Below are 25,831 nucleotides of genomic sequence, written 5' to 3'. Positions count from 1 at the left end.
TGTACAACTGTACAAGTGTAATCTAACCTTTATTTCTCCTGTATTTCTAGAAGCAATTCATTGCTCTTCTGCATTGTCTATCCAAGACAGACCACCTAATGAATTAATTTGATTAGATGACCATGAAACTACAGTGTGTTAGTCTTGGCAATAATCATTTTTTGTGCATTTGGTTTTTCCTGGATGAATTGTTAGGATGATATCTTTTGTCCCTATAGTTATTTTGGGATGTGATGTAATTATTACAATGCCATCCATAAACAAGAGCTTCTAGAAGGCCTCACCATCTTTTGTAAATCATTCCTCCATTTAGACTCAGCTTTGAAGCACCTCTTTTATGACAGAGGCAAAAATGTTTGGAAAGCATATATCTCTCTGTTTTAGTGTACATAGTATTCATAACTAAATTAATGGAATTAAATTATTTCTGTTGAGCCTTTTAAGGAATCTTGTATGATTTTACCATATACTCAGGATATACATTGTTAGAGGACAGCTTTTAAGACTAGGTTTTGATAAATCAATTACTTTTTTTTAGTAATAAACAATAAGTTAATAGTGTGGGATCTTGTATTTTCCACACATTTCAGTCAATTTTCCTCAAAGATGTGGTTTGTTGTATAGAACTACCTTTGAAAACTTACCTTCTTTTAGAATTTCATCAAGGATATCCTTGAAATTTGTAGATCATTCTCATAAACATTTTATAGATATGATAAAGAAGATATATAGGTCAATAATTTTTTATGTTCTCTTGATTATATTTTTGTTACTTATTGTCTGTAATTATTCCAAACATTTGGCACTTTCTCTTCTTTAAGGTACATAGTTTGAAATTGATCCCTCAATACTTGAGACAGCACCAACTGGTTTTGTGTATACTTGCTTTAGAGCATGCATCGTGCGTATTCAACTTTTCCCAATTTAAAAACCATTTCCTTCTGTTCATAAAGTACATTGGTTACTGAGGTGTTAGAATCCAAATATGGTAGTTCAATTGTCATTGATAGTGATAATCTTGGAAATATTGAGAAATCAATTCTATTTTCATGCTTTGACCTAATTCTATCTTTACATTTTAAGCACTCTTCAGATTCATTTTACCTTATATAAACCCCAACAAAACAGAGCTTTTTAGAGGCAATACTCTTTGTAATCTTCCATGTTCCTTCTCCAGTTTTACAAATCAATTTGTATTCTCAACTCATGCTGCCCTTTGCTGCCATTTCTCTGTTCTTGGCAAAGAGATCAAGTGGTTGGAAATATAGGTGGACTGGTCAGATTTTTAGAGGAAGGGATAACAGATGGAAAGCCCAAGTAGTCTCTTGGTACCCACAAAATGTTAAAATGCCTAGAGAAAGACTTTCAGAATATTAGGTAGATTGTCTATGAAGGATTGATGGGAGTATATGGACAAGAATCTCACAGGATGAGAAAGCATGAATGGGTTATAAATTTGTACTGTTGGAAAGATTACTCACTTTGAAGATATCAGAGATCTATTGAAGCACTAAATTATAAATTTTAACTGTGATAATCCTTTGATAATGAAAGATAAAAGGCTTTTTAAAAATTAGGTGTGCACCAGAATTAAACATTGATGTCAGTAAAGGGATAATCAACACTTTTTAGTATGCTTTCTATGTGCTAGGCAATGTATTTTTGTATTGTGGGCACCACAAAGATCTAGTCTCTGCTCTCAGGGAAATTTTAGTCTAGTTGGCTAGGTGAAACACATGCTTAAGAAAAGTTGACTAACAATATAGGACAGATAACAACATAAGGGGTAGCCTGTCTTAGTGGGTAGACAGCTAGCCTTAGAAGCAGGAAGACTTAGCTTCAATGTCTAATCCTGACACACATTAACTATGTGATTCTGAGCAAGCCATTTAATCTTTAACTACTCCATACAATCCACTAAGATTATAAATTGCAGAGCAGGTGATAATATGCATTTGTAGAAGGAATTTCCTTGTTGGGTATATCCTATCCCAATAAAATTCAAGTCCTGTTACCTCCCTGTCCCCCACCCTCAAACCAGGCAAAAAAAAGCATATGATAGGTGCTAAAAGAATATACAGAAGATATGTGTGATAGGAGTTTAGAGAAAATAAAAATCAGTCTGGCCTGAGATTGTCTGGGAAAATTTCACAGGGAAAGAGGGTCTTGTACTTGGTCTTTAAGGTAAGGTAAAAATTAAATAGATAGGTGAAGGGAGGGCAATCCAAGGGAGGAGAATGGTACCAGGGAAGATGCAGGTGCTGCATTGATGGTAAAACATAATATTAACTTAAAAAAAACCCTAAAACTGTCAACTCAAGATTCCAATCTGATTCTCCTTCAGCTAGAAACATTTGGATTTCTAATAACTTTCTCTTATTCTAAATAAATAGTGAAATGTGTTCAACTGAATATGTTCCAGATTTGCAGAAGTCATGCATTTTGGTTAGTGCGTGGTTTGGATATTGTGGTACAGCTGCTATGATTATACTGTTTTGTTGGGGAACTATCCTTAAGCATTTAGCACTCTCTTTAAAACTACTTGTCTGTTCAGTATGTAAGAAAACACTGCTTTAATAATAAAGATGTTAAAGGCTGTTACCTGTCTAACCTGTCCAGTAGAGCTTTAGTGCCCAGAATATGTAGGGACTTTGTACATAATATTCTATTTTCAACTCCTGTCCTTAGTGCTCACATCTTTAAACCCCAGAGTCACAGGGATGTAGTTGTTTTGTCTTCCACCCATAACATTAGCCATACTTTACATAGGTGCAACTGATAGTTAATCATCAAGCTTTAGGTAGAATGTTTTTTTCCTTGTCATTTTTGATAGGGGTGAATGGGTGAGTTTCAAAGAAACCCTAGAAATGCATTTTTTGGGGAAAATCTATTTCTGCCCAAACTCTTTGCAGTCTGGCATCCTCTCTCACAATTCTGTTAAAGCTTCTTTCTCCTCAATGACCTCCTTATTACCAAATTAATTGGCCATTTATTCTGTCCTAATCTCTCTTGATCCCTTTTCATTTTCTCACTTTCATGACAAAGTTAGTCAGTCAGGCAAAAAGCATTTAATAAGTGCTTAGCATGTGCCAAGATAGTGCTAAATGCTGGGGATACCAAGAAAGGATGTAGATGTATATATGTGTACACACACACACACTCCTTGTCCTCAAGCACTTTCACTCTCTTCTTACTTCTCTGACTATTCCTCCTCTATATTTATTGATGGAGCCTCATCTTCTTACCACTCAAGTGTGGTTGGTCACAAAAGTTCTTCTATTTACTCCTTCCCCTCTTCTTCCCTCCCTTCTCCTCCTTACACATGTTTTCTTTCTGATCTCATTCCCTGCCACAGCTAAAATAATCACCTAAATGAAAATTACTTCCAAATCTATATAGCCTATGTGTGCTCCTAATCTCTCCCCAAAGCTCCAATCTCATATTTCCAAGTGTCTGCTGGATATTGCCATCTGGATATCTCACTAGCACATCGAATTCACCATTTATGAAACTTATTTGCTAATATTCTGTCCTCCTCCAAACCTGTCCCTCCCCTACCTTTCCTTTTTATTGTTGTTTGAGCCACAATTTTTCTAATGTCTAACTTTGTAGTTCTTTGATTTTTTTTTCATTTTGCTCACCACCATGTCCAGACAGTTGTAAAGTCCAGGTAACTATACCTCTGCCTTGCTTTTTGCATCTTACACCACTTCATTCTTTTACTACAGCTAAGTTCACATTTTCAAATGTTTTAGCTTTACCATTTTAATAGACACCGAATTGGTCTTTTTAACTAAATTAATGTAATTCCTTTGAATCTGTTTCCTTTCTCAATTCATCCTTCACATCCCTGCTTGAATAATATTTCTAATGTGCCATTCAGATACATCTCTCTTCCATTAAAAAAAAAAAGAAAGCCCTTCAATGCCATTTGTAGCATAAAGAAAAAAGGTATAAATTCTTGATTATGACATTTAAGTCCTTCAACAACCTGGCTCAAAGCTGCTCTTACCACTTTATTTGATGTTACTGTTTGTCATGTAGTTTATGTTCCATTCAAACTGGGCTACTCTCTGCCTTCTGTTATCATCCTGTACTCTTTTCTCTCATACCTTTCATTGAATTATCTCCCATGCCACCTTTCATTTTTATTATTTCTCATGCCTAGAGTGTATCATGCTATATCCCCCAATCTCTTTTTGTGGAATCTTCTCCTTTCCTTCAAGGACCTGAGGCACATGAAAAGAATCTTTTTGTTCAGGTATCTAATAGTACTTTGCTTGAATTTCTCCTTTACATTCATCTCACTCTCCTATACCTTTCCCCTATTATATTGTAAGCTCCTTGAGAGAAATTAATGTTTTTGGATCCCAAGCATAGTACACACAGTGTCTTTAATAAAAATAGATATTATAGTGGAGATTGCTGGACCTGGAGTCAGGAGAACTGAATTTGAATCCTGGACAAAGCAGCTACTAGTTGTGTGACCAAAGGCAAGTCAGTTAAAATCCCTAGGGCTCAATCTCCTCATCTGTAAAATGGGGATAATAATGCTTGAATGGCATACTTTATAAGCATTGGGTTTTTGTGGGGAATGTACGTTGTAACGTTTAAAGTAACATAGATAGAAATGTGACTTATTATTGTTATCATTTATAAGAGAAGTTTGTTGAATTGAATTGAACCAAACCTAGAATAGTGCTAGTGACACAGAAAATTCCAGCCCTTTGCTTGATAGGTGGTTGAAATCTTTAAACATTCATGAAAGCAAGTATACAGATCATTTTTATATTATCATTCACACGTTTAGCTTAATCCTCATCTCAGAAAAATGACTACAAATGTATTATGTATCACTTACGTTATGAGTTCCTTTTTGAGTTCTCTGGAATGGAGCTTGGGTTTAGGACTTGGTATGGAGACCTCCCCTGGGTATTTTTTTTCCTCTAAATTTTCTGGAGAGATCACTGGGTCTTTCTGAAAAAAGAATACAGGTGTATCATGTGGAGGGGATTTATCTTTTTCCCAATTATATCTTTGATATGATCATTAGAGGAGAAATGTATAGGAAAAATTAATGCATTTTGCAACAATTGAGCAGTGGCATTTCTGGGGAATGTAAGTGATGAATTCTTTTTCTTTTCCCTCTAGAAGTCATAGGGATAATAAATTATATTGACTAAATTTTGTTAGAGTTCCTGGAGAATATAGGAACAGTAATGATATACCCCCATAGAGCCATTACTAAAACAAAGTTTTAATTCTGTAAAAACTAAATGTAGAATTTAAGCCAGGATTATATTGAAGAAAGAGCACAGTACTTAGTGTCAGTAGAGTTTGAACCCTGATTTGACACCAGCTGTGTGATTGGGGACAAATGACTTAAACTTTTGGAATCTATTTCATTATCTATGTAATGGATAATACATACACAGCCTAACTCAAGGTTGTTGCAAGGAAAGAAATTATCTTATTACCTAGACCTTGGGTCTCCAATGAACTCTCTGCCTGTTGAAATCCTACCTATGCTAAGAGACCTATTTCACAAGACACCTCCTCCACGAAGCTTCTTCTGATAGGCCCAGTCAAAAATGCCGTTTTTTCCCCTCCCTTGGACATACTCTAACAACCCATTATTCTTACCGTATTCTGCTTGCTCTCTTAGAATAATTGTATAGTTATTATAAGATTTTTTTGTATAGATATATGTGCTTGAGTATCTTATTTCCCCTGCTATATTTGAACTCATAAAAGACTATGCATTCACTATCTTTGCATCTCCTGCAGTACCTGGCATGTTGCTTTGAATATAATAAACGCCTAAAAGATGGTTGTTAAATGAACTATTAAGCCATGTAGAAATTAGTTATTTTTTATTATAATTATCACTAATTTAGGTAAACTCCATACTTTTTCTAAATCCACATAGATAGGGATCCATGTTCCTATTGACTTAAAAATGGCCTAATGGCCAATGCTGATGTGTTTTGGGCTGGATTCTTGTTTTCATTTTTGGGTTACTTAAATAATTTTCTCAATCTTTCACTTCATTGCTCCCCATTCCTCTTCTGTGCTTTTAAAAGAGAGATGTGAATTGCCAATTCTCTAATAAAGAAGATTTTTTTTTACTTTCTATTTCAATATTGAATGTTTCATGTTAGAATATAGTTATAAAACTCCTTCATTATATTCTTGATTGTAGATTCAAGTAGTAAGTATCTTTAACATGACCTGTTCATTTGTAGATAAAAATGTAAAGCTTACCATCTGTTGTTTTACTGCAGAGTTTCTATATGCATTACAGAAGGGGATTTAAAAGCAACCTATTAATTATAAAAGTTTAAGCTGATTTTTTGAAATTGAGTATAAAAATAATATTAAAAGAATTATGGAACATATATAAGCCTTTTTCTTTCTTGAAAGAAAAAGCTAATGTTTCAATGGCCATTTCTACTGGAACATTTGTAGTATGTAATAATCTTTTGAACCACTCACACTTGTGTATGAGATTGTGTTTGGAAATAATAACACTTTCTCCATCTTCTTTGTTTAACACACCATCCTAGGAAATTTATATATAGTATATAGTTTAGGATTTAGGTGCCCCATACTTAGTACAGTTGGGAGGATAGGCTGAATTTTAGTCAAGAGAAGCATTCAATATTAGTTTCCCAAATGACTAAGATTAAAAGAACTCATAATCTGTGCAATAAAAATTAAAATATGTTATATGATTTTTTAAAAAAAGCTTTTGGATGTGTGAGAAAGAATACATGTGTTTGTGTGTGTGTGTGTGTGTGTGTGTTTTCCAGAGAGAATGTGTGTGCAATGAAATTCCATTAATGTACAGATGGAAGGTTATATTGATTTTAGCAAAGACCAGAACATAATGGTAACATGAATAACAGATAATAGCATCTGGCACTTTTAACATTTTTTAAGCCCTGAAATCTTTGGAGAACTGACAGTTGAACTAAATTGACAACACTAGTTATTTCTCCGTGCTTTCCTTTCAGAGATATTTTGATATTTTTCCAGATTCAGGATTTTTTTTAGGGGGCATCTGGACAGGCTATTTCACTGAGAGAGACAGACAATATTTTCTGGAAATTACCACCAAAATTAAGCAACTGTTGTGCATATGAACTAGATAACAATGAACTAGAAATAGATATAATCACTTGGTTTCTTTGCTTGGGCACCGAGGATGGGAGCAAGAAAGAGAGAACCTTTAGTCTTCAACTTGCAAAATACAGTCAACAGTTGAGCCTAACTTGTTGCCAAAACTTCTTGGTAAAAATGAAAAATTTCACCAGTCAGCAGTTTTGTGTGGCAGGCTGACTGCTGGTCTGGGTATCAGAAGGACTTGGGTTAAAGTTCTGACTCTGACATTTATTACCTATGTGACCCTGGCAAAAATCATTGAAATGATCCGAGTCTTAGTTTCTCTATCTATAAATGGGCATAATAAACATATATTGCCTAGCTCATAGACTTGCTGAGATGGAAACCCTCTCTTATAGAAATGTAATCTATTATTTTCTGGATATTTTATTTACATGATATTAATCATTTAATCACAAATATTTATTTAGAGCCTATTATGTGCCACAAATGGTACGAGGCCCAGGGGATAAAAATAAAAAAAAATTTTTTTTAACAGTCTCTGTCCTCAAGGAGCTCATTTGATTGTTTGATGTAATTGAGACCAAGATCAGTCAGGCTATGATCTTAGTGCTTCTTCCTGACAACTGTGGTAATTACTATACTTCCTCTAATATGAACACCACAACTACATTTTGCTTGCTTCTCTTTCTCCTTCCCTGTTCTTTTATTCTTTTCTTCCCTCTCCCTTTTAACTTCTTTTCCCCTTCCTGTGCTGTGGGCCTGCACTCTTGTGAACCTACAGCTATTGCTTAAGTCTCCTAGTGACTGACCCTTTCTGAAAAACAAATCACCTGGATAATTGAATTCTCTTTCTTTTTCCCCCAGATGTTTTAGTGTCCTGTGGTGATTTGAAAACCCCCTATTATATCCCTATTATTCAGGAGCAAAGTAATTTGTAGCAGAGAACAAAAGGTTTCTATATACATGTCACCAAGTTATTTTCTGAATCTTCATCTATATGCTTGTTTTTAATATTCCATGCCTTATTGTTATATTTCATATGCAATGAAGGTCAATTAGGTGAAATGGGTTATTGCAGGAAGCCTGAGCCCAAAACTTCCCTGGAAACATTCAAAGACTTCAAGGACATCATGACCTATTGCTCCAGCCTTTTGGGAATAACCAACTTCCTGGCAACTTACACCCAATGAGTATGAGAAAGGGTAAATGAATCCCCTTATTAGAGAAAGAGTCCCTTCAATATTCAATCCAATCCAAACTTCATGCCTAGGTACAGAACAGGTAGTGGCACAATACCCTGTTTCCTGTGGGATAAGCTGAGTATTTCCTCAATACTAGGCAGATAAAGGAACACATGACAAAACAAAACAAAAAAACAACAAAAAAAAATGTTCAAATAGCAACTGGCTGACCACTCATCAGAGATGTGAGGAAATGATTATAAATGAGGTGTTTGAGCTAGATGGCTTCTACGAGTCCTTCCAAATAAAGGATTCCATTGCTGAGGTCTGGTTCATTTTGTAGTTTGAGTTAATATCAGGAAAATGAAAGACTTCCTACTGTACACCTCATGCAGTGAAGTGGTGCAACAGAGAGAGTACTGGGCCTGAAATCAGGAAGACCTGAGTTCAAATCTGGCCTCAGACACACACCAAATGTGGGCAAGTCACTTAACTTCTGTTTGCCTCAGTTTCCTCAACTATAAAGTGGGGGTAATAATATTACCTACCTCCCAGGGTTGTTATGAGGCTCAAATGAGAGAATATTTGTAAAGCACTTATCACATAGTACTTGGCACATTGTAGGTACTCTATAAGTATTAGCCATCATCATTACAATGTCCTAAGGGAAATCGCAGAGTCACAGAGTTTTAGAGTTAGAATGAACCTCAACAGCCTTCTAGCCCTGCCTGTGCTCAAAAAGGAATCCCCACAAAAGTGTACTTGATCAGTAGTCTCCCAGGCTCTGCTTGAAGCCTCCTAATGATGTGATGTCAAGCATTAATTGGATTCTTTGTGACCCTTCATTCATTGATCCTGGTTCTCTCCTCTGAGCTCTAACAGAACACCTAATTTCTCTTCAATGACAGTCCTTCAGGTACTTGAAAGCAACCACTGTGTGTCCTAGAGTCTTTTCCTCTATAGGCCAGACATTCTCAGTTCCGTCACAAAATCCTCATGTGGCAAGGACTTCTGTGGCCAGGCTGGTTGCTCTTAGCTGGATACATTTGAATCAATCAATGGCCTTCTTCAACTGTGGTACTGAATTTGAGTACAATATTCTAGAGAGGCTCTAACCAGGGCAATATACAGTAGAACCACCATTTCCTTACTTCTGAAAGCTATAACTCTCTTAATGCATCCCAATTTGTTTTAAGTTTTTTTCTTTTGACTGTCACATCATACTGTTGACTCATAGTGTAACATTTGCAGTCCACTAAAACTCTCACAGGGAGTGATAGAGTGGAAAGAGCTAGATTTGAAGTCATAGGAACTCGATTCAAATCCTTACTACTATGTGATCTTGCGGAATTCATTGGACCTTTCTGGGCCTTGATTTCCTTGAATTAAGGAGATTGGGCTAAGACACCTTCCAGCTCTAAATCTTTGATGTTATCACTTTTTAGTGGACATAATTGAATATAACTTACTTCTTAATAGTGATGCTTTTCAGGAACTATGTTTACTGTACAGAACAATATATATCATGTATACTGTATAAGTATAAAATTATAGATATATTTATGAATATATATACTCATTGTGTATATATTCTCCCATTATATGTAAATATATGTGTATACATATACACATACATATATACATACCCACTTCTGGGTCAGTATCTTAACGCAGATTGCTTTTGTATCCCCGGTGTCTAGCCCAATATCTGGCAAATCATAGACCCATAATACATGCTTGTTGAATAAATGGATAAAGAATGGAGTATCCAAAGATGTAACAAGTTAGCTAACGTGTCACATTGGGGGAAGGAAAGGAAATAAGAAATTGGATGGTGCAAGCAATGTGCTAAACGCTTTATAAATATTGTCTTATTTGATTAAAAAAAATGGAGGTATTCCAGTTTACTCTTATGGATATTTTATTCATTTCAGTCTTTCCTAAAACAGAGAATCATGGGAGTTCAGTTAAATTTGATTATTGCCTATATGGTTCCTTCCAGGTCTAATTTTTTTTTATTCTGTCACCCATAATGTGCATATAAGAAATCACTATTCCAAAGCTTTTTTTTTATCATTATATGTTGTTAAATTACTAAAATCTAAGGACTCTTCCAAAACTTTATAAGCTTTCTTTTGGCAGATGATGCATTCCTTTACATCTTCCAAATATTTTTGTAGTTTGTATATCTGTTATATTTCAAAGAAAAGCTCAAATCTGTGATAGTATGTGTTTGTGCATGTATACACAATACATATATGCAAATACATATTTGTGCATGTCTATACAAATGCACATATACATACATGTAGTTTAGAGCATAAAAATTGAGATTATTTAAAAATTAAGACACTATATTCATCTTCTCAACCACTAATCTTACAAATATGTTCCATTCATTACAAGAAGGAATTGTTCAGCCCAACTTATTGCCAGTATTATAAAAATCCCTGATCATTTTATAAAAAGGGCAATGCTTTTTAAAAGTTATATTTATTTGCATTTTTTCTCGTGGGATATAATGAAAGCTAGAATTCATATAGTGCCTACTATGTGCCAGGTACCAAGTACTATTAATATCCTCATTTCGCAGTTGAGGAAACTGAGGCAAACTCAGATCAAGTGACTTGCTCAAGGTCACATAACTAGTAAGTGTCTGAGGCTGGATTTGAACTTGGGTTGTCCTGACTCCAGGCCAAGTGCTTTATTCACTGCACCATCTAGATAACTAATGGATCCCCAATGTGCTCCATCGCCATACTCAGAGATTTGGAAGTTAGTTCTCAGCAAATTGGGTTGATAGAGTACAGGATTGAGCTAAAAGTCTTCTAGCTCTAGAATCACATTCAGTAGCCTAAGTTTAAATTTGAAACTTCCAGCAGAATTTTGTAGTCTATCCCTTGCCTAAAGATGCATCATCCCCACGGACTTGTAAAATCCTTTTGTCTTTGGAGATCTCAAACACTGCAGCACCTGGTTCAGCAGTGTTTAGATCTATGATTATACCTTTATTAGCTTGAATAACTAGGAAAAGATGTTACCTCTCCAGGCTTAATTTCCCCATTTCCTTTATCACCTCTAGTTCTCTTTGCAAACCTTATAGTACTATTTTATGAATGTAAGTTATTATTATTATTATTTACTCACCATTCTGGTCATTCTACACTATATTCTTTCCAGTTTTTCAGTGTGTTTAATCCAATCATAATATCTATTGGTTCAAATTTGACACCTCATTATGGGTGACTGTGATGAAGCAATACTGATTCTCTTTCATGGGCAAATCACCTCAAACCAGGGGAATTTGAACAACTAAATTTTCAGCATGAACATAGTATCTCCATTTAAGGCTTAAAAGGAATAAATCCATGATGAAAACCAAATCCACACAAACAAGTCTTGCTTTACTCTTTGAAATTCAGCAAGCAATGAAGAGAAGGGAATTCAAAAGATGAGAAATCTTTGATACAGATGGTGTACTGACAAATTCAATGGACAGGTAGTAGTAAGAGTTGTATATTTGTAACTTAATGGTAATGAAGAAGGATAGACATCACATTTCTAGTAACCAGGTCCTTAGAAATGGAGAGGATTCTACTGATCACTTCTTTGAATTACACTGGGTCATGAGTTAGAAAACCCAAGTTAATTCTTGCTGCTTGCTATAGATTCTGGCTGAATTTCCACGACACATAGACATTGGTCAAAACTTTCAGGAGTTAGACAAGACTGTAGCAACTAAGTATGTAGCTCCTTCTGAACTGCAGAAAGAATAGGCTTTGTCAGAGTTCTCTGTGATTTCTAAGTGTCTTTTACAGTATTTAAGATAGTTGACATTCATCATTTGACACTTGAAATGATTAGCACTTATTTACTTGTGCACATTTGCATTTCTGTCATAACTCTGAGGAAATGAATTTGACATGACTTGAAGATTCTTAGTTATCCCTGGTTTTATTTTATCCTCTCTTGTGGGTCAGAAAGAATGAATAGGCTAACATTTTGATATACAGTGATGCATTAGCCCCATACTGCCTGCTGAATCTTGAAAGGATAGATAATATAATTGCTTGAGCAGTGTACATAGTTGCATCTATAATGGGTATAAAATTTGATCTAATGACACATTATTTTAGGCAACTGGCAGGAAAAGGAGGATTCATTTGCACATTCCTTCTGCAATCTAAGATAATCATTTCCCCCCACCTCCCAAAAATTTGAAACAAGGTCTAGAGGTGAATTATGCCTTATCTACATTTAAAAATGAGATTATATATATATGTATACATATATATATATGTGAAATTGAGGAACAAAAACTGAACACTTTTCAATGTAGGACACATCTTGAGCTTCTTCATTGAGAAGATTGAAAAATTACCTCTTTTTCCTCTTCTTTCTTTCCATGAGTCTTGCTGTAGTTGATAGGTGTGTCCCAACCCTCCTGCTCACAGAGGGCCTGGTAGAAGGCAGCATTTACCAAAAGGCTTCTTGTTTTGAATGGGGAAGATGAAGAAGTTGGAATCGAAATATGAGGAGAAGTTAGAGGTGTGGCCTTGTCCAGGCTTCGATTTTTTTTCATGCTTAAGTCCAAAGTGCCATTTTCATCCACTTGTATCTCAGCTACCTGATAGGAAACAGAAAAATATTTAAGTAACAGTCTGTGATTTTAGGCTTCTCATGTGAAGCTTTTAAGGGATAAATTTAAATGCAAGCTTTTATTTAAATGTATCTGATTTTAAATCCAGATTTTAGATTTATATCAGCTAATGTTCAATTCTTAGGCAGACCTAAGAGTAGCTATAATAACGCTCTTCATTTTTTAAAGCCATAAACAAAGTAAGTCCAATTTTGATATTTTCTTTGAAAATTTAATGTTTATTTTAAAGTATCAATTTTAAAGTGTATTATTTTATTTTATGATACTTTCATATTTTTAATATTTTAAAGTTATTTTAAAGTGGAAATCAATGGGCTAAATGTAAGTTCTTTTTCTTAACTTTAGATTTAAATTTTCTTGACACTTTCTTGGAGAGAATCATGACTACCATAATTGGTAGTTAAAAGCTTCAATGCTCTGGTGTATCAAGAGTTATATTAAATTGTTCAATTCCCCAAATATTATAATATTTGTCTTAGTGGTAAAATGTGCAAAGATAAACAGTGGAGGAAAATGTTCTAATGTTCTAATTAGATGAAGATGAAAGTGGCCTTTTACCACTTTCTGTTATGTGAATTGGAAAAGAATTTTTAAATCATGAAAGTGAGTGAATGGGAACTGAACTTCAGTGTGACATTTAGTTGTATGATGGTGTCTTTCCTTATAGAAGAGGCAAGTCAGTGCCCATACTTCTTTGGGGCATAAGTTTTATAACAACAACTTCAGGCTAGAGAGTTTTCATGTACTTCTTAGTTTATATGCCACAGTGTACCCTCACCCATCTTTGGGGTACCATTAGCCAAATTACTCAGGAAACAATTACATTTTGCTTTTGTTTCAGTCTGGTACACTGTTGAAGAAATTAAATTAATACTGCTTTGATTCCTAAAATTACTTTTGTATTTACTTGAGTTGAGCTCAGGAATTTAGCTTTCCCTCTGAGTTAAAATTATTATTTAAAAAAAATAGTTGTTTCTCTCATACCAGTAGCCCTTGAATACTTCTAGGATATGTTTGTTATCTTTAAGCCACACAAGTTGACCTGTTACCATTCTCAAAAGATATATTGTCTATCCTTGCCTGTCATAAAATTAGGGGAATTTATTTTTTAATCTCTCTCAAAGAGACAGCAAATTTTAGCTTTAGCAAAGATTACAAGATGTAGATGAGGGTTTCATAAAGCAATTAACATTCCTTAATTATTAGAGAAGGGTGGGGACTAGCCTCAGGTGAATGCCAGCCCATATTTCTAAGTATAGTCAATCATAATGTTCCTGTTCCAACCTTACAACCTATTGCTTTTTCTCCATGTCTACCAAGACCTCTTCTTTGGAGACAAATATTGTAATATTTGGGGAATTGAACAATTTAACACAACTTTTGTTATGTGTTAATAAAGAAGGTCCCCTCCTCATTTCTTTTTTTTAAAGTTATATATCACTGTTAATAAACTGATTTTGCTCAGAGCTCTTAGTTTACCTTTACGAATTTTATTTGCCATACTGTCTGTACTCTATAGTTTTCAACCATATAAGCGAAGTCTGATTCTTTAAACGAGGAGCTTTTAACCTGAGGTTTATGAATTAAAAAAAAAATATATGTTGATAGCTGAAATTCAATATAATTAGTTTTCTTTGTAACTATGTAATTTATTTTATACAATTAAAAACATTATTCTCAGGAGTCCATACACTTCAACAGACTGCCAAAGGGGTCTATGCCACAAAAAGGTAAGCATTCCTGGTTGTGAACACCACAGTACAATAACTTTCACAATGAGTTAAGAAGAACACTCCTGTCACTTTTATAATTGGTCCAAATTAGCACCTTTCTGACATCATCCATCAATTCACAATTAGCCTCTTCTCTGAGCAATCTTTATACTCTTTTCTTTTGGCTGGCAAAGCTGGAGTCTTTCATGAATCTTTTAGCAAGATACTAAAGCATGTGGTAGCCAGTTACATCCCCTGGGGGATTTAATATATTCCCCCACAATTGCCATGCATGGGTGTAAGAGGCACACTTGCCTAGTTCCATCGGCCAGCTGTTTGTGTGCAATTCTGAACTGAAAGCCCCAACTTGTCCTTGCTTCTTGTGCCTGGCAGAGTTTGTGCTTTCAATCTCTCAGCTTAAAAGATAGATAAGCTTTATTGTATTCATGGGAAGTAAATACACTTCTAATATGTTTGAACTAAGATGCTTTGGCTATATCTTTCTGTCCCCTTTTAGTAAATAGTTTAATCTCCTGTGATAGTTTTAAGCCCTGAATTTGACAGTACAGCTTATCCCGGATAATAACTTAGTAACCACAACATCTTATGCCATCTGTATAATATCAAATACACTTTTTATACCAGCATTAATAAACCTTAGTTACAAAAATCCAAGATATTAACTATATCAGTGCCAAGTGCCCTCTCCAGGATATGATAATTTCGCCTTGCCATGGCTGCATCAGTGTTTTTTTGGCTCCACAGTTGATATGTAACTATAGCAATGAAACAGAGCTACAGTAATCAAGTTTAATGACCAATGTAAAGTAAAATGCTAAATATTGTAGTTGCTGACATTTTTCATAATAAAAAAACTTGGGTTAAGACTGCACAACCAACATTCACATAAAATTCCAGACCTCTGTGACAGATGGCTTAGGAAAGGAAGCCATGTGACTGGGCTGCAGTAGTTTTATAGTGCAAAACCCATAAATAGTGCAGATTCTCTTTCACTGAAAAAATATCAACTACTCCAAGGCAACATCAAGCAAAAAAATGGCACAAAGCAAAAAAAAAATTAAAAACCAGAAAAAATCAAATTCCACAATTATTAAATCCTAACAGGGTTCATCAACTCCCAATGGGAAGATTTTACATCTTCAGTCACCAGGGTGGATTGGAAGGATGGGGGATGGGAACAACTAGCATCAAAAAACTCATAGGAGGATTAAAAGTCATGTTTTGTGTAGTTTTCTAAATTTCACACTGAAGTTGGGCCTTTCATAGAACACCTAATTCTGACTGGGAAAATACATGGGTTGTACATTTGTAAAGCAGTGTACAGATGGGCTTTAAGTGAGCGCACAGATGCATTCAACAATTAAGCATAGTCAGAGAAAAATATCCTTTTCTGCCCATAGAAGGATGGATCACACGTTTACAGCATGGCTTTTTATTCAGGGCAGTATCAATATCCATCACTTTGCTTTGTGTAGTTCAAACTCCCAACGGCAGTACAAAAAAGAAAAGAAGAAAATGGCTTTTTCTGATATTGATTCACTTTGCCAATCCCAAATCTCATAGAATCTAAGTTGGATGGTAGAGATCATCTAGTTCAATCTTTCCTTAGAGAAATTCTCTTATACAAGCCTCCAAAGAGAAGGTATGTGAATTCACTATTGGTGAAGGTGTGAATTAGTTCAACTGTTTTGGAAAAATTACTTGGAATTATGCAACAAAAGTTACTAAAGTTACCAAATTCATAACCTTCTCCCCCAAAATTGTACAACTGGAACCATAGCCCCAAAATGTTACTGAGAGCAAGAAAAACAAACCCACATGGACAAAGATGTTCATTGTAGTAGTTCCCAAAAGTTGGAAACAAATTATGTACCTAATGATTGGGGAATGGTTGAACAAATTATGGTATATCAATGAAATGGAATAGTACTGAGGTATAAGGAATGGATAATATGATGAATTCAAAGAAGTGGCTGGATGTGCTATTTAGTTTCATTTCTTAGATATTTGTTTTGAAACTTATTGTAAATCACATTATGGGCTCTTTGAGGCTAGAGATCATACCTTCTACTTTTTGGTTAAATTCCAACACAATGCAATGCCTTAAGATCTTAAGGAACATTGGTTGAATAAAGAAATAAATTATAAAGCTAGGAGCTCAAAAACTCATTTAAAGTTGAATAAAGGTTTTTTTTAAAACAAAAATTTACCTTGGCATCTGATCTAGCTAGTCATGAAGAATAAAATTCTAAAATGAAATGTTGATACCCCCAAAAGGCTTGAATTCAAAGCTCTTATACTGACTTGTTCAACAGCCAACAAGTAGAAGGTACCCATAACATTCACAGCAAAATAAGCATCAAGTCTTGAATTTACTGTGGCTAAATAGAGGAGGAACAAATGACTAAAATTGAAGTTTAAAATTAGAATGCTCTACATGGCCCACAAGTTTTCCCTGGGAATCTGAATCATATTATATGAAACCTCTTTAAATGATTCTATTTGGTCTTTGAATAACAAATGAGAAGCTACTTTGTGCTATTGTCCAGGGGATAAAATGAAAGTCAGTGAACATTTGGTTTTCCTCCATAGTTGTCATTTGTTTTCCTGTGATTCTTGACCCAGTGACCTTTTTCTCTGCTTTCTGATAATATTTTCCTGGCAATAAATGGGGCCATTCTGCCATTGGGGTAGAACTATGGAGGGAGTATGCCTTTTGATTCTAATAATTGAGACAGCCACTGGCTTATTTCTCTTAGCAGGGAGGAAAGAGGGAGATATGACATCATTTTTGTTTTCAGGTCTTGTTCAAGCACAAAACAGACTCTGAACTTTAAACATTTCATGCAAGTGTCAATTTTTTGTTTTCTTTTAAGGCACACTGTGCATATGCCATTTTGTCTAAACAGGTGGGGAAAACACCAAAACATTAAACAGAATGCTTGGCAAGCAACAGTGATGGGGATAAAGATAGACTGTGAAGCTTGTTCCTACCTCTGTGGATAAGGGTAGGAGGAAGGATGTAAAATGGGGGATATCTCTGACATGTGTTGGCACAAGCTTTCACTGGGAGAGAGCAAGGCTCTCTGCAAACAACTCTACTGAGGGATTGTAATTCAATGACTAGTGCCAGTTTGTGCTGAACATTATGACTGTATCATAGCCTGAGTTACCTAGGTTAAGGATGTGGCATTCCAAACACCAGTCTCAGAGTAATCCCAAGACCTCTCTCCAGTAAAGATTTATGAGTGACAGAGATGGTTTGATGGTAAATGGAGCACATGCTTGCTCCAGTAACTAATTTGAGTCACTTCACACAGATGTTTCAGGATCAATATACATAGCAGAATCAGAAGAGAGCCTAACACATTAGAAGAAATTATAACTATTTTTAGTATTCAGTCATTAATAACATTACTGTTTGTTTCCAATTCCTTGATTTTCCAAAGTGACATGCAAGCAATGCATGTGAATGATTTTGTGACCATGTTATACTGGAATTTATTTTTTTAGATCCCAATCATTTTTACCCCCATTTTCTAAATTCTGCACTTCTTGCTATAATGCTGTCTAGAAAGTTTCAGTTCTCCTACTGATGGGGACTTGTAAGAAAGAAAATCAATGTGGATAAACATATTTGCTTCCTAATTTGATACAGGTGTGGTATATGAGTAAGAGGTTTAAATGGTTTTGTAGACTTAAAATGAAATCATTTTCCTCATGCCATAGAAAAGAGGAATTTGTTGGGGAATTTCTACATCTTCCCTCCATGCCTTTCTAGATTAATAAGAGACATAAAGGACTTCCATTTAATGGCAGAAATCATTGTCTTCATCCTTTTCCACACTTTCAGTGATTTCTGCCAATCACTGATTGAGATAGGGTTAGGGTATAGATTTGTGCTTTCATTGATTAAAGGGAGCTACTGGATGAGGAAATTTCCTTTAGCAATGCAGGTCAGTACTATCTCTGAAACTTATAATCAGAGCATTGCCAAGGGCATTGAGAGGTTGATTGACTTGCCCAGGGTTACATAGCCAGTATGTGTCAGAGGTTGGAATTGGACCCAGATATTTCTATGCTGCACTCACTGATTGAGTTCCTCTACTAAATTTGGGTTCATTTGTGAACTGGCTACTGTTAAAGATTGGAATAAGCTCAAACTCAGTGACCTTAGTAATAGGTTTCAAAATGATACATTTATAACAGATACCTCCCTTGGAGATCATAAGTTAACAGTGCCATTAGATGTGGGCAGCTGTCTAGGTTTCCTATTAAATCCCTTTTTCTAACATGTGCAGTCATCCACATTAGAAAAAGGAGATGCAAGCAAGAGCATAATAAGAAATCAATTATTTCACTTTGTCCTCTTAGAGATGCCCCAAAGTGGAATAGAATCATTGACTTTGACCCCTGTAGGAACAGTTGTATTTTCCCCAAAGCATCATGAATTCTACTTCTGTCTCTATCTCCTAACACACTCTAGAACTTGGTCATGTAATTAAAAAGCATGTATTAAATCCTTACTCTCCATAAGGCATTGGTGAACAGTGATTGATATGATACAGTGTCTTATTTTAAAGAGTTTACAGTCCAATGGGAGAAATAATAGGCATACAAAGACCTATAATACAGAAAAGAATGCAATAAGTACAAAGGAGAGGTATAGGCAAATTGCTATGAGAAGGTAAAAAGGGTAAGGTCACTTTCTATTGGAGGCTTTAAGGAATAGCAAAGTGAGGTTCTTCACACTTTAGTTTTTTTTTCTGTATTAGACAATAAGTTCCTTTGCACAAGGAATGTAACTAAACTCACATAGTGTCTTGAACATCTAGACACTTAAAATATAATTTAAAATCTGAAGAGCAGGGATTGTTTCCTGTTTTGCTTTTGCATCTATTCTATTTAGCATGATACTTTGCATTTAGGAGGGATTTAATGAATGCTTGGGAGCAAGTCAATGTGATAGATTCTTTTTCTCCCTCTAACACATCAAAAAAAAAAAAGGGACACATATACTTAATCTCAACATCCTAATTACTAATGATTAGAACTCAAGATCCTCAACTTTTGGTGGAATAATAGCAATGATCGTACAGCCAACCATCTATGCTGGTAGAAAATCAATTGACTTCTAAAGAGGAATTGCTTATAAGTGGAAGAGGATACATGATTGGTCTATATTGTGAACTGTTTGATTGTGCAAACTCTTGCAAGGTTAATGACTTGGATTTTTTTCTGTTCTTTTCTAGGAAATTTTTAAAAGAAGTTATGAATTTCCTTTTCATTGTCAGATAAATGGTATCAAACAAGGATGGCATTTTGCAAGTCATTAAAGTTCTGTATGTGTTATTGGGCCTCCAGGAAAGCACTCTGTGAAAGTGACATGGTGGGGTGCCATATTTATCCTCTCTTAACAACCACTGTGTTGAATGAGACATTTTCATGGGGACAGGATGGGTTTTCTAACTGCCAACATTGCAAACTCATCCTAAAAATCAAGCTGTGCACTTTCTGTCTCTTACATCATCATCATCAATTGTCAGGCTTATGCAATTAAAACTTGGTTGACAATGTGTTTCATGAGACATGACAACAGTGTCCCTCATACTCTTTGCATGCTACATTTCACTTCTAGTTCTAAGGCTGCCATGACTGTGTTTTCAACAATGAAATAAGAAGTACACAGGAAGCTAACACTTTGATTTTAAAAAGATGCCAATTGAAACGTCACTTTTCTGACCAGAAATGCACTTTGAAAGGAGATTAGCTTGTACTGCTAAAGGCAGTTATTCGTACACGATTCACTGCTTGGATTTACTACCTGATGGGACAGGAGAATCTAAAGGTCAGAGGAAAAATATGAAACTACTCTCAGGAATGAGGAAGCTTGTATCCTGCTGTATTGAAAGTATTCATTCTGTAGCATTCTAGTAATTTTTGTAAGTGTTAACATTTTTAGCGGTGGTATTAAAGAAGAAGCGCATTGATAGTCATGGATTGAAAACATTAACAAAAGCTAAAGTTATAAAATAATACAAAATAATAATATAAAAATATAAAGAATATAAAGTCACCAAAAATGACTTCAGATTTGCTGGATGAGTTTGAATTACTACAGCTTGATATTTTCTACTGTGCTTTTAAAGATTACACTTTCCTTTGTTCAAAAGCCTTATTGCTTAAAATTTGTTTTTGTGCAGTTTTTGGCCACTGAGTCTTCATGGGGCTAACCTGGCTTGGTTCTGTCTAGAAACTAATTCCGATTCTTCTGTCAAATGTTATGTGGCACTGAGCTGCCACTATGGTCTCCTGAAAGACTGGCACAGGCATCGGGAAGCAGATGACCAGGTAGACTTTCCTGTATTTAAAAAAAGTTCCATTTCTAATAATCTCGGTGCCAGGGTCATCGTCTAATATTTCCTTTCCAACACATAAATGTTCCACTGTAAGAATCTCATAGAAATTAAATAAGTATTTAAGTCATCCTTCCACTAAAGACCTATTCCAATATTTCATCATGGTATTGAGGGACCCCTGAGTTCTCATTGGAGCAGAGGGTAAGCCCTGGCAGGTTTTACCAAGCTGGAAGGGTTTTGAGAATGGTTTCAGAAATGAATTGCATTTTTGTTGTCTGAGAATCAGCCCAGCAATGTTGGAAAGTCCCATTATCAGAAGGCAAGTTACTCTGTTTCTTGTTCTGGAAGTTGCTGCCAAATTTGGTTATATGCTGTCTCCTGAACATGACATTCCAGAATATCTCCCATTTCTCCACCTTTGTACAGGTGACCACCTTCCAACATAGGAATGCACTCCTTCCTCACCTCACCTCAGCCTAATGGAAGTTTTCCTGGTTTCCTTCAAGGTTCACCTCTGATGCTACCTTCTACAGGAAGTCTATCTTGTAGCTGCCCTGCCTCCTTGTTGCTAATACCCTCCCCTGCTCTCAGAAATCACTTAGTGTCTTTTTTAAATTTACTCATATGTTTATCTTATTTTCAATCAATACTATGTAAGTTCTTTGAAGGCAAAGTCTTTCATGTTTATTTTTGCATTCTCAATATCTAATGTCCACTAGGCTTTTAATACATATTTAATATTAATTAACTATTAATTAATATTATTTAATAAATATTTGCTAAATGAATGAAAGATGGGAGTGAGGGGTGGGGAAGAATGGCAACTCTTGATGCCAATGAATACCATAGATTGAGGTCACAATCTGTTTCCATAGGAAGGTTTAAATACACAAGATGAAACATGAATCCTTGAAGTGTTGTAGTATTCAAGTTACAGGATTTTTAAAAAACTTTCCCCCTAGAATACAATATATTCATTCCTGTCAGCCAATCAATCAATAAACATTTATCAAGTGCCTACTATGCACTAGGCACTGTGGTAAGATATGGAGATACAAAGGAAGGTGAAAGACAGGTGGCTGTTGCTTCAACTGATAATATGAGATGTTTCCTTCAGTGGAAGAAAATTGCTGGTTTGAAGATTTCTGGTAAGGTGGAAGAACACAATTTTATAACTGCAAGTCTGGTCATAGTAGTTTATTAATAAATGACTTGTGTGCTAACTGCAAAATGTGGTTGTGACCAGCTGATCACTCAGATGATAAACCTGCCACTTGCAAAAGGTAAAGATCTTTTTGATATTCCTACCAAGTTACCAAAACATGAATATGTTCTAGATTGCCTAATAATTCGCCTCGTTGCTAGACAAACAATATTGTTGGAGGAAATGTGGATTTTCTGGCGGCTACCATGCTCTGGAGGCACAATAAGTTTCCATGGGCCAGAACTATAGTTTGTTTCTGGTTAAACTACTCATTCATTTACAGAACATAAATTCTAAGGCACATGTAAAATGTTACATAAGCCAGGAAAATATCTCTGTATCCAATGCCATAGCTTTTCATTTCCCTCTGGTTTTAAAATTGTGTCCATCTACTTCATCATCACTGTCCAAACTAGTCTTTTAATGCTATAAAATATCCAAGTAACACAGTGATTGAATCACTTGAGTAATATCTGCGAAATGTTTTTACAAGTCTCACTTTCTTAGCACAGCCATCTCTTGTGGTCACAGATTTTTCAGAAAGAAAAAAATAAACAATTGAAAGATTTTAAACATCAACTCTCCTTTCAACTTCCCCTCTCCCTCCCCCCAAACCAGTTTTGAAATCTGGCTAACTCCTCCCTTTCTCTTCCCATCTCTCCATCCCCTAGTCCCTTCATTTTTTCCTTTAGACCCAGTGCTAAGGGTCAAAGCAGAATCATACATTTATTCTTTCTTTTTCAATCGAACCATTCAGGTACCTCATTATTTTTTTTCTCTGAATCTCTAGAAAAGATCATGCAAGGAGAAAAGTCTTTCTTTGAGGGAGAGGTAGGGGATGTTTTGAATGTGGTTGTGAACATGAAAGGCAGTTTATTCTCACAGTTCAGTCGCTAGCACACCCTCCAGGTTCTTGGACTACCCTACCTTGGCAGACAGACTCTGTGGTTTGTTGGAGAGGATCTCTGCTGCTTCCCTGCAGCGGGTGGAAAGGTTCAGGATAGCAGCAGCTGCTGCCATGTGGGTGTCTTCACTACATTGACCGTAGCTATAAGAGCTGGCACGGCAAGGGCTCTGTGTGTGGGCGCTAGCACTAGGCAGTCGATTGGAAAGTTTCACTGGATTTGAAAAATGCTTTGCTGTTGAAGAGAGATTTGATTAGCCATTGCATGTATGTGTTTTTACTCATTAAATAGATTTGTTTTTCAGGTGGTAATTTTGTACATTAAAATGTGTGAAGAATAAATTAAAACACGGTCCATTTTTCCATCTGTATGTTAAATACAGGTTACTCAGCTTCCCTTTAACAGAGGTCCAAGGATCAAATTATCTGATTGCTGAAAAAGAACTCCTCTTATATTAATATTGCAGTATTTACCCTTCTTCTTCTTCTTCTTCTTCTTCTTCTTCTTCTTCTTCTTCTTCTTTTTTACAAGAACTTTATACCATTAGTGGGGCAGGTGCACTGGCACCATTCATTATGAAATATTTTGAAAAAAACACCATCCCAGCAAAATTCATAAGGAATGATAGAAAGGCTTATAACTTATATGCCTAGGATTCAAAGAACATATTAGTTTCAGTTAAAGCAAAATATTTTGTTTCTGGATCACATAACTATTCATACTAATTTAGGAGATAAAAATGAAAATTAAGAGATAATTTCAATGTTTGCATTTCCCCCCCTTAAACCAGTAAAAGGATTCAGAGTTAAAATTGGCCTTAGTTCCACTAGGTGGAAATGAAGCATTGATGGGGTCTTTCAGGAGCTGGCACATTGAAAATTCATATAAAGTAGGGTGAATTAAGGACAGAGGGAAAGGTTTTCAAGATGAATAGAAATGCATTTCAGCTATCAAGACTGAGTTCTCATATTTCTGTTCTTTACAAATAACATTTCTTATTTGTAAATAAAGAGAAGTAAATGTATTTTTCCATATTTTGAGATATTTATATTATGTGTAATGAGGGAAATATAATATTCACAATACAGACAAATGATAAATAGATCTTTCTTTTAGAAAACCTGACAACTTTATTTTTTATTAAAATAAAAAATAAAACATTATCAATGATTAATACAGGCCTAAATCATAAAGGAGGAAGAATAGTGCAAAGCAAATCTGACTATTGTATGTCTATTAAAACAGGAATATATATTTATAAGGTACAATAAAATATGGAAAAGCATAATTATATTGTTGATTCTCACTTCTTCAAATGAGAAAATGTATAAAATGTATATTAAACACTTTGTAAACTTTAATATGTTTATGGAAAGTTTTATTGGTATCTCACTTGAGATGACATACAAGAAGTACTTTGCAAACCTTCAAGTGCTATATAAGTGCTAGCTATTCCTTGTTATCATTATTAGAATCTGATATCAGGTCATCATTCTATAATATTTTCCAATTTATATTATTAAATAGAATAAATCCTTTGCCTTAAAAATGAATTTAGTAAACTTTCTCCTGGAAGCCACTCACACTGAAGTTTCTATTAAAGGTATTTTGGCTATTTTCTAACTTGCAAATATATTTTTACTGACATGGCTAGTATGTATTTATTTATCCAGAGTAGTTTAAACAGTGGCTTTTTTTTTTTGCAGGTCAGGATAGCTGAACTCTCAGAATGAAATTTTCTCTTACAAAGGGTTTCCCAAAAGATTCAGCACAGTTTTAAGCTTTTATAACTTAAACTTCTATAAGAATTGTAATATATTCTTATAGAATATTAAATAGTTTTCTGGCGCCCACATCTCATAGGAAATGGACGCTCTTCTCAGAAAATAACAGGTATTCTTCATCTCTTCGTAGTTTAGACCAAGATGATCACATAAGTCAAGTATAGCAAATTCAAGTTCTGGTGAATGATACTAAAGGCTACTTATATAGCTTCTTAACTTGTTACTAGCTCATTAGAGGCACAAATCAGTTTATATGTTCATTTAGAGTCTCACCTTTTTGTATTAGAGTCTTTTAAAGGGTATGAACAACTTTAGAGGAAAGGATCAAGGAAACAACTATATATAATTTTTGTTGTAAGAACTATGAGTTATTTTTCACTCTATGGTTGTGTCACCAAATTAAAGGAAACATGGATGCATTTCAGAATGTTTCTATTTTAAATCTTGTTTGTTTATAAACATGAAATCATATCATCTCAGAATTGGAAGGGACCTCAAAGGTTATCTTATTCAACCTATAACTGAGTCGCAGACTCTCTATAGCATCATTTCCATGCTCTCATACATACATTATTTCCTCAACAAAAATTTGATTCTTGGGAATTGTTTCTTTTCAAACCTTTCTTTTTTACTTTTCAATCATCTGAATGTTTTTGCTGGTTTAAGTAGGATTTCAAATAAACAATTCAATATTCATGTCTCTTTTCCTTGGTTTCAATATAAATAAAAATGACTGAATCACAATAGCTCTTAACTCCTATAATTTGTCAAATCCAATTCCAGACAGATGCATAATAAATATGCTTTAGAATTTCTTTTATTTACTTCACAATAACAGCATCTTGGCTAAAGCTTTGCACAATGATTATAGAAATAT

At 34.9% G+C, this 25,831-nt stretch overlaps 1 protein-coding gene across 2 annotated transcripts in view; it reads right to left on the bottom strand.

The window, feature by feature from the left end:
- LOC114031865 (suppression of tumorigenicity 18 protein-like) overlaps positions 1-25,831 on the bottom strand; it is a 139,486-nt gene that overhangs the window by 39,219 nt on the left and 74,436 nt on the right. For both annotated transcript variants that reach the window (XM_027847045.1, XM_027847046.1), the window contains 3 exons: positions 23,193-23,404; positions 12,691-12,936; positions 4,862-4,977 (listed from right to left, as the gene is read on the bottom strand). In XM_027847045.1, the coding sequence (XP_027702846.1) occupies positions 4,862-4,977; positions 12,691-12,936; positions 23,193-23,404 (574 nt within the window). The remainder of the gene's footprint in view (positions 1-4,861; positions 4,978-12,690; positions 12,937-23,192; positions 23,405-25,831) is intronic.

The sequence above is a fragment of the Vombatus ursinus genome, unplaced genomic scaffold (genome assembly GCF_900497805.2).
Source record: "Vombatus ursinus unplaced genomic scaffold, bare-nosed wombat genome assembly UNPS02015255.1, whole genome shotgun sequence".
NCBI classification, from domain to species: domain Eukaryota; kingdom Metazoa; phylum Chordata; class Mammalia; order Diprotodontia; family Vombatidae; genus Vombatus; species Vombatus ursinus.
The sequence above is the reverse complement of the archived record's forward strand: the minus strand, read 5'-3'. Positions and strand labels throughout refer to the sequence as shown.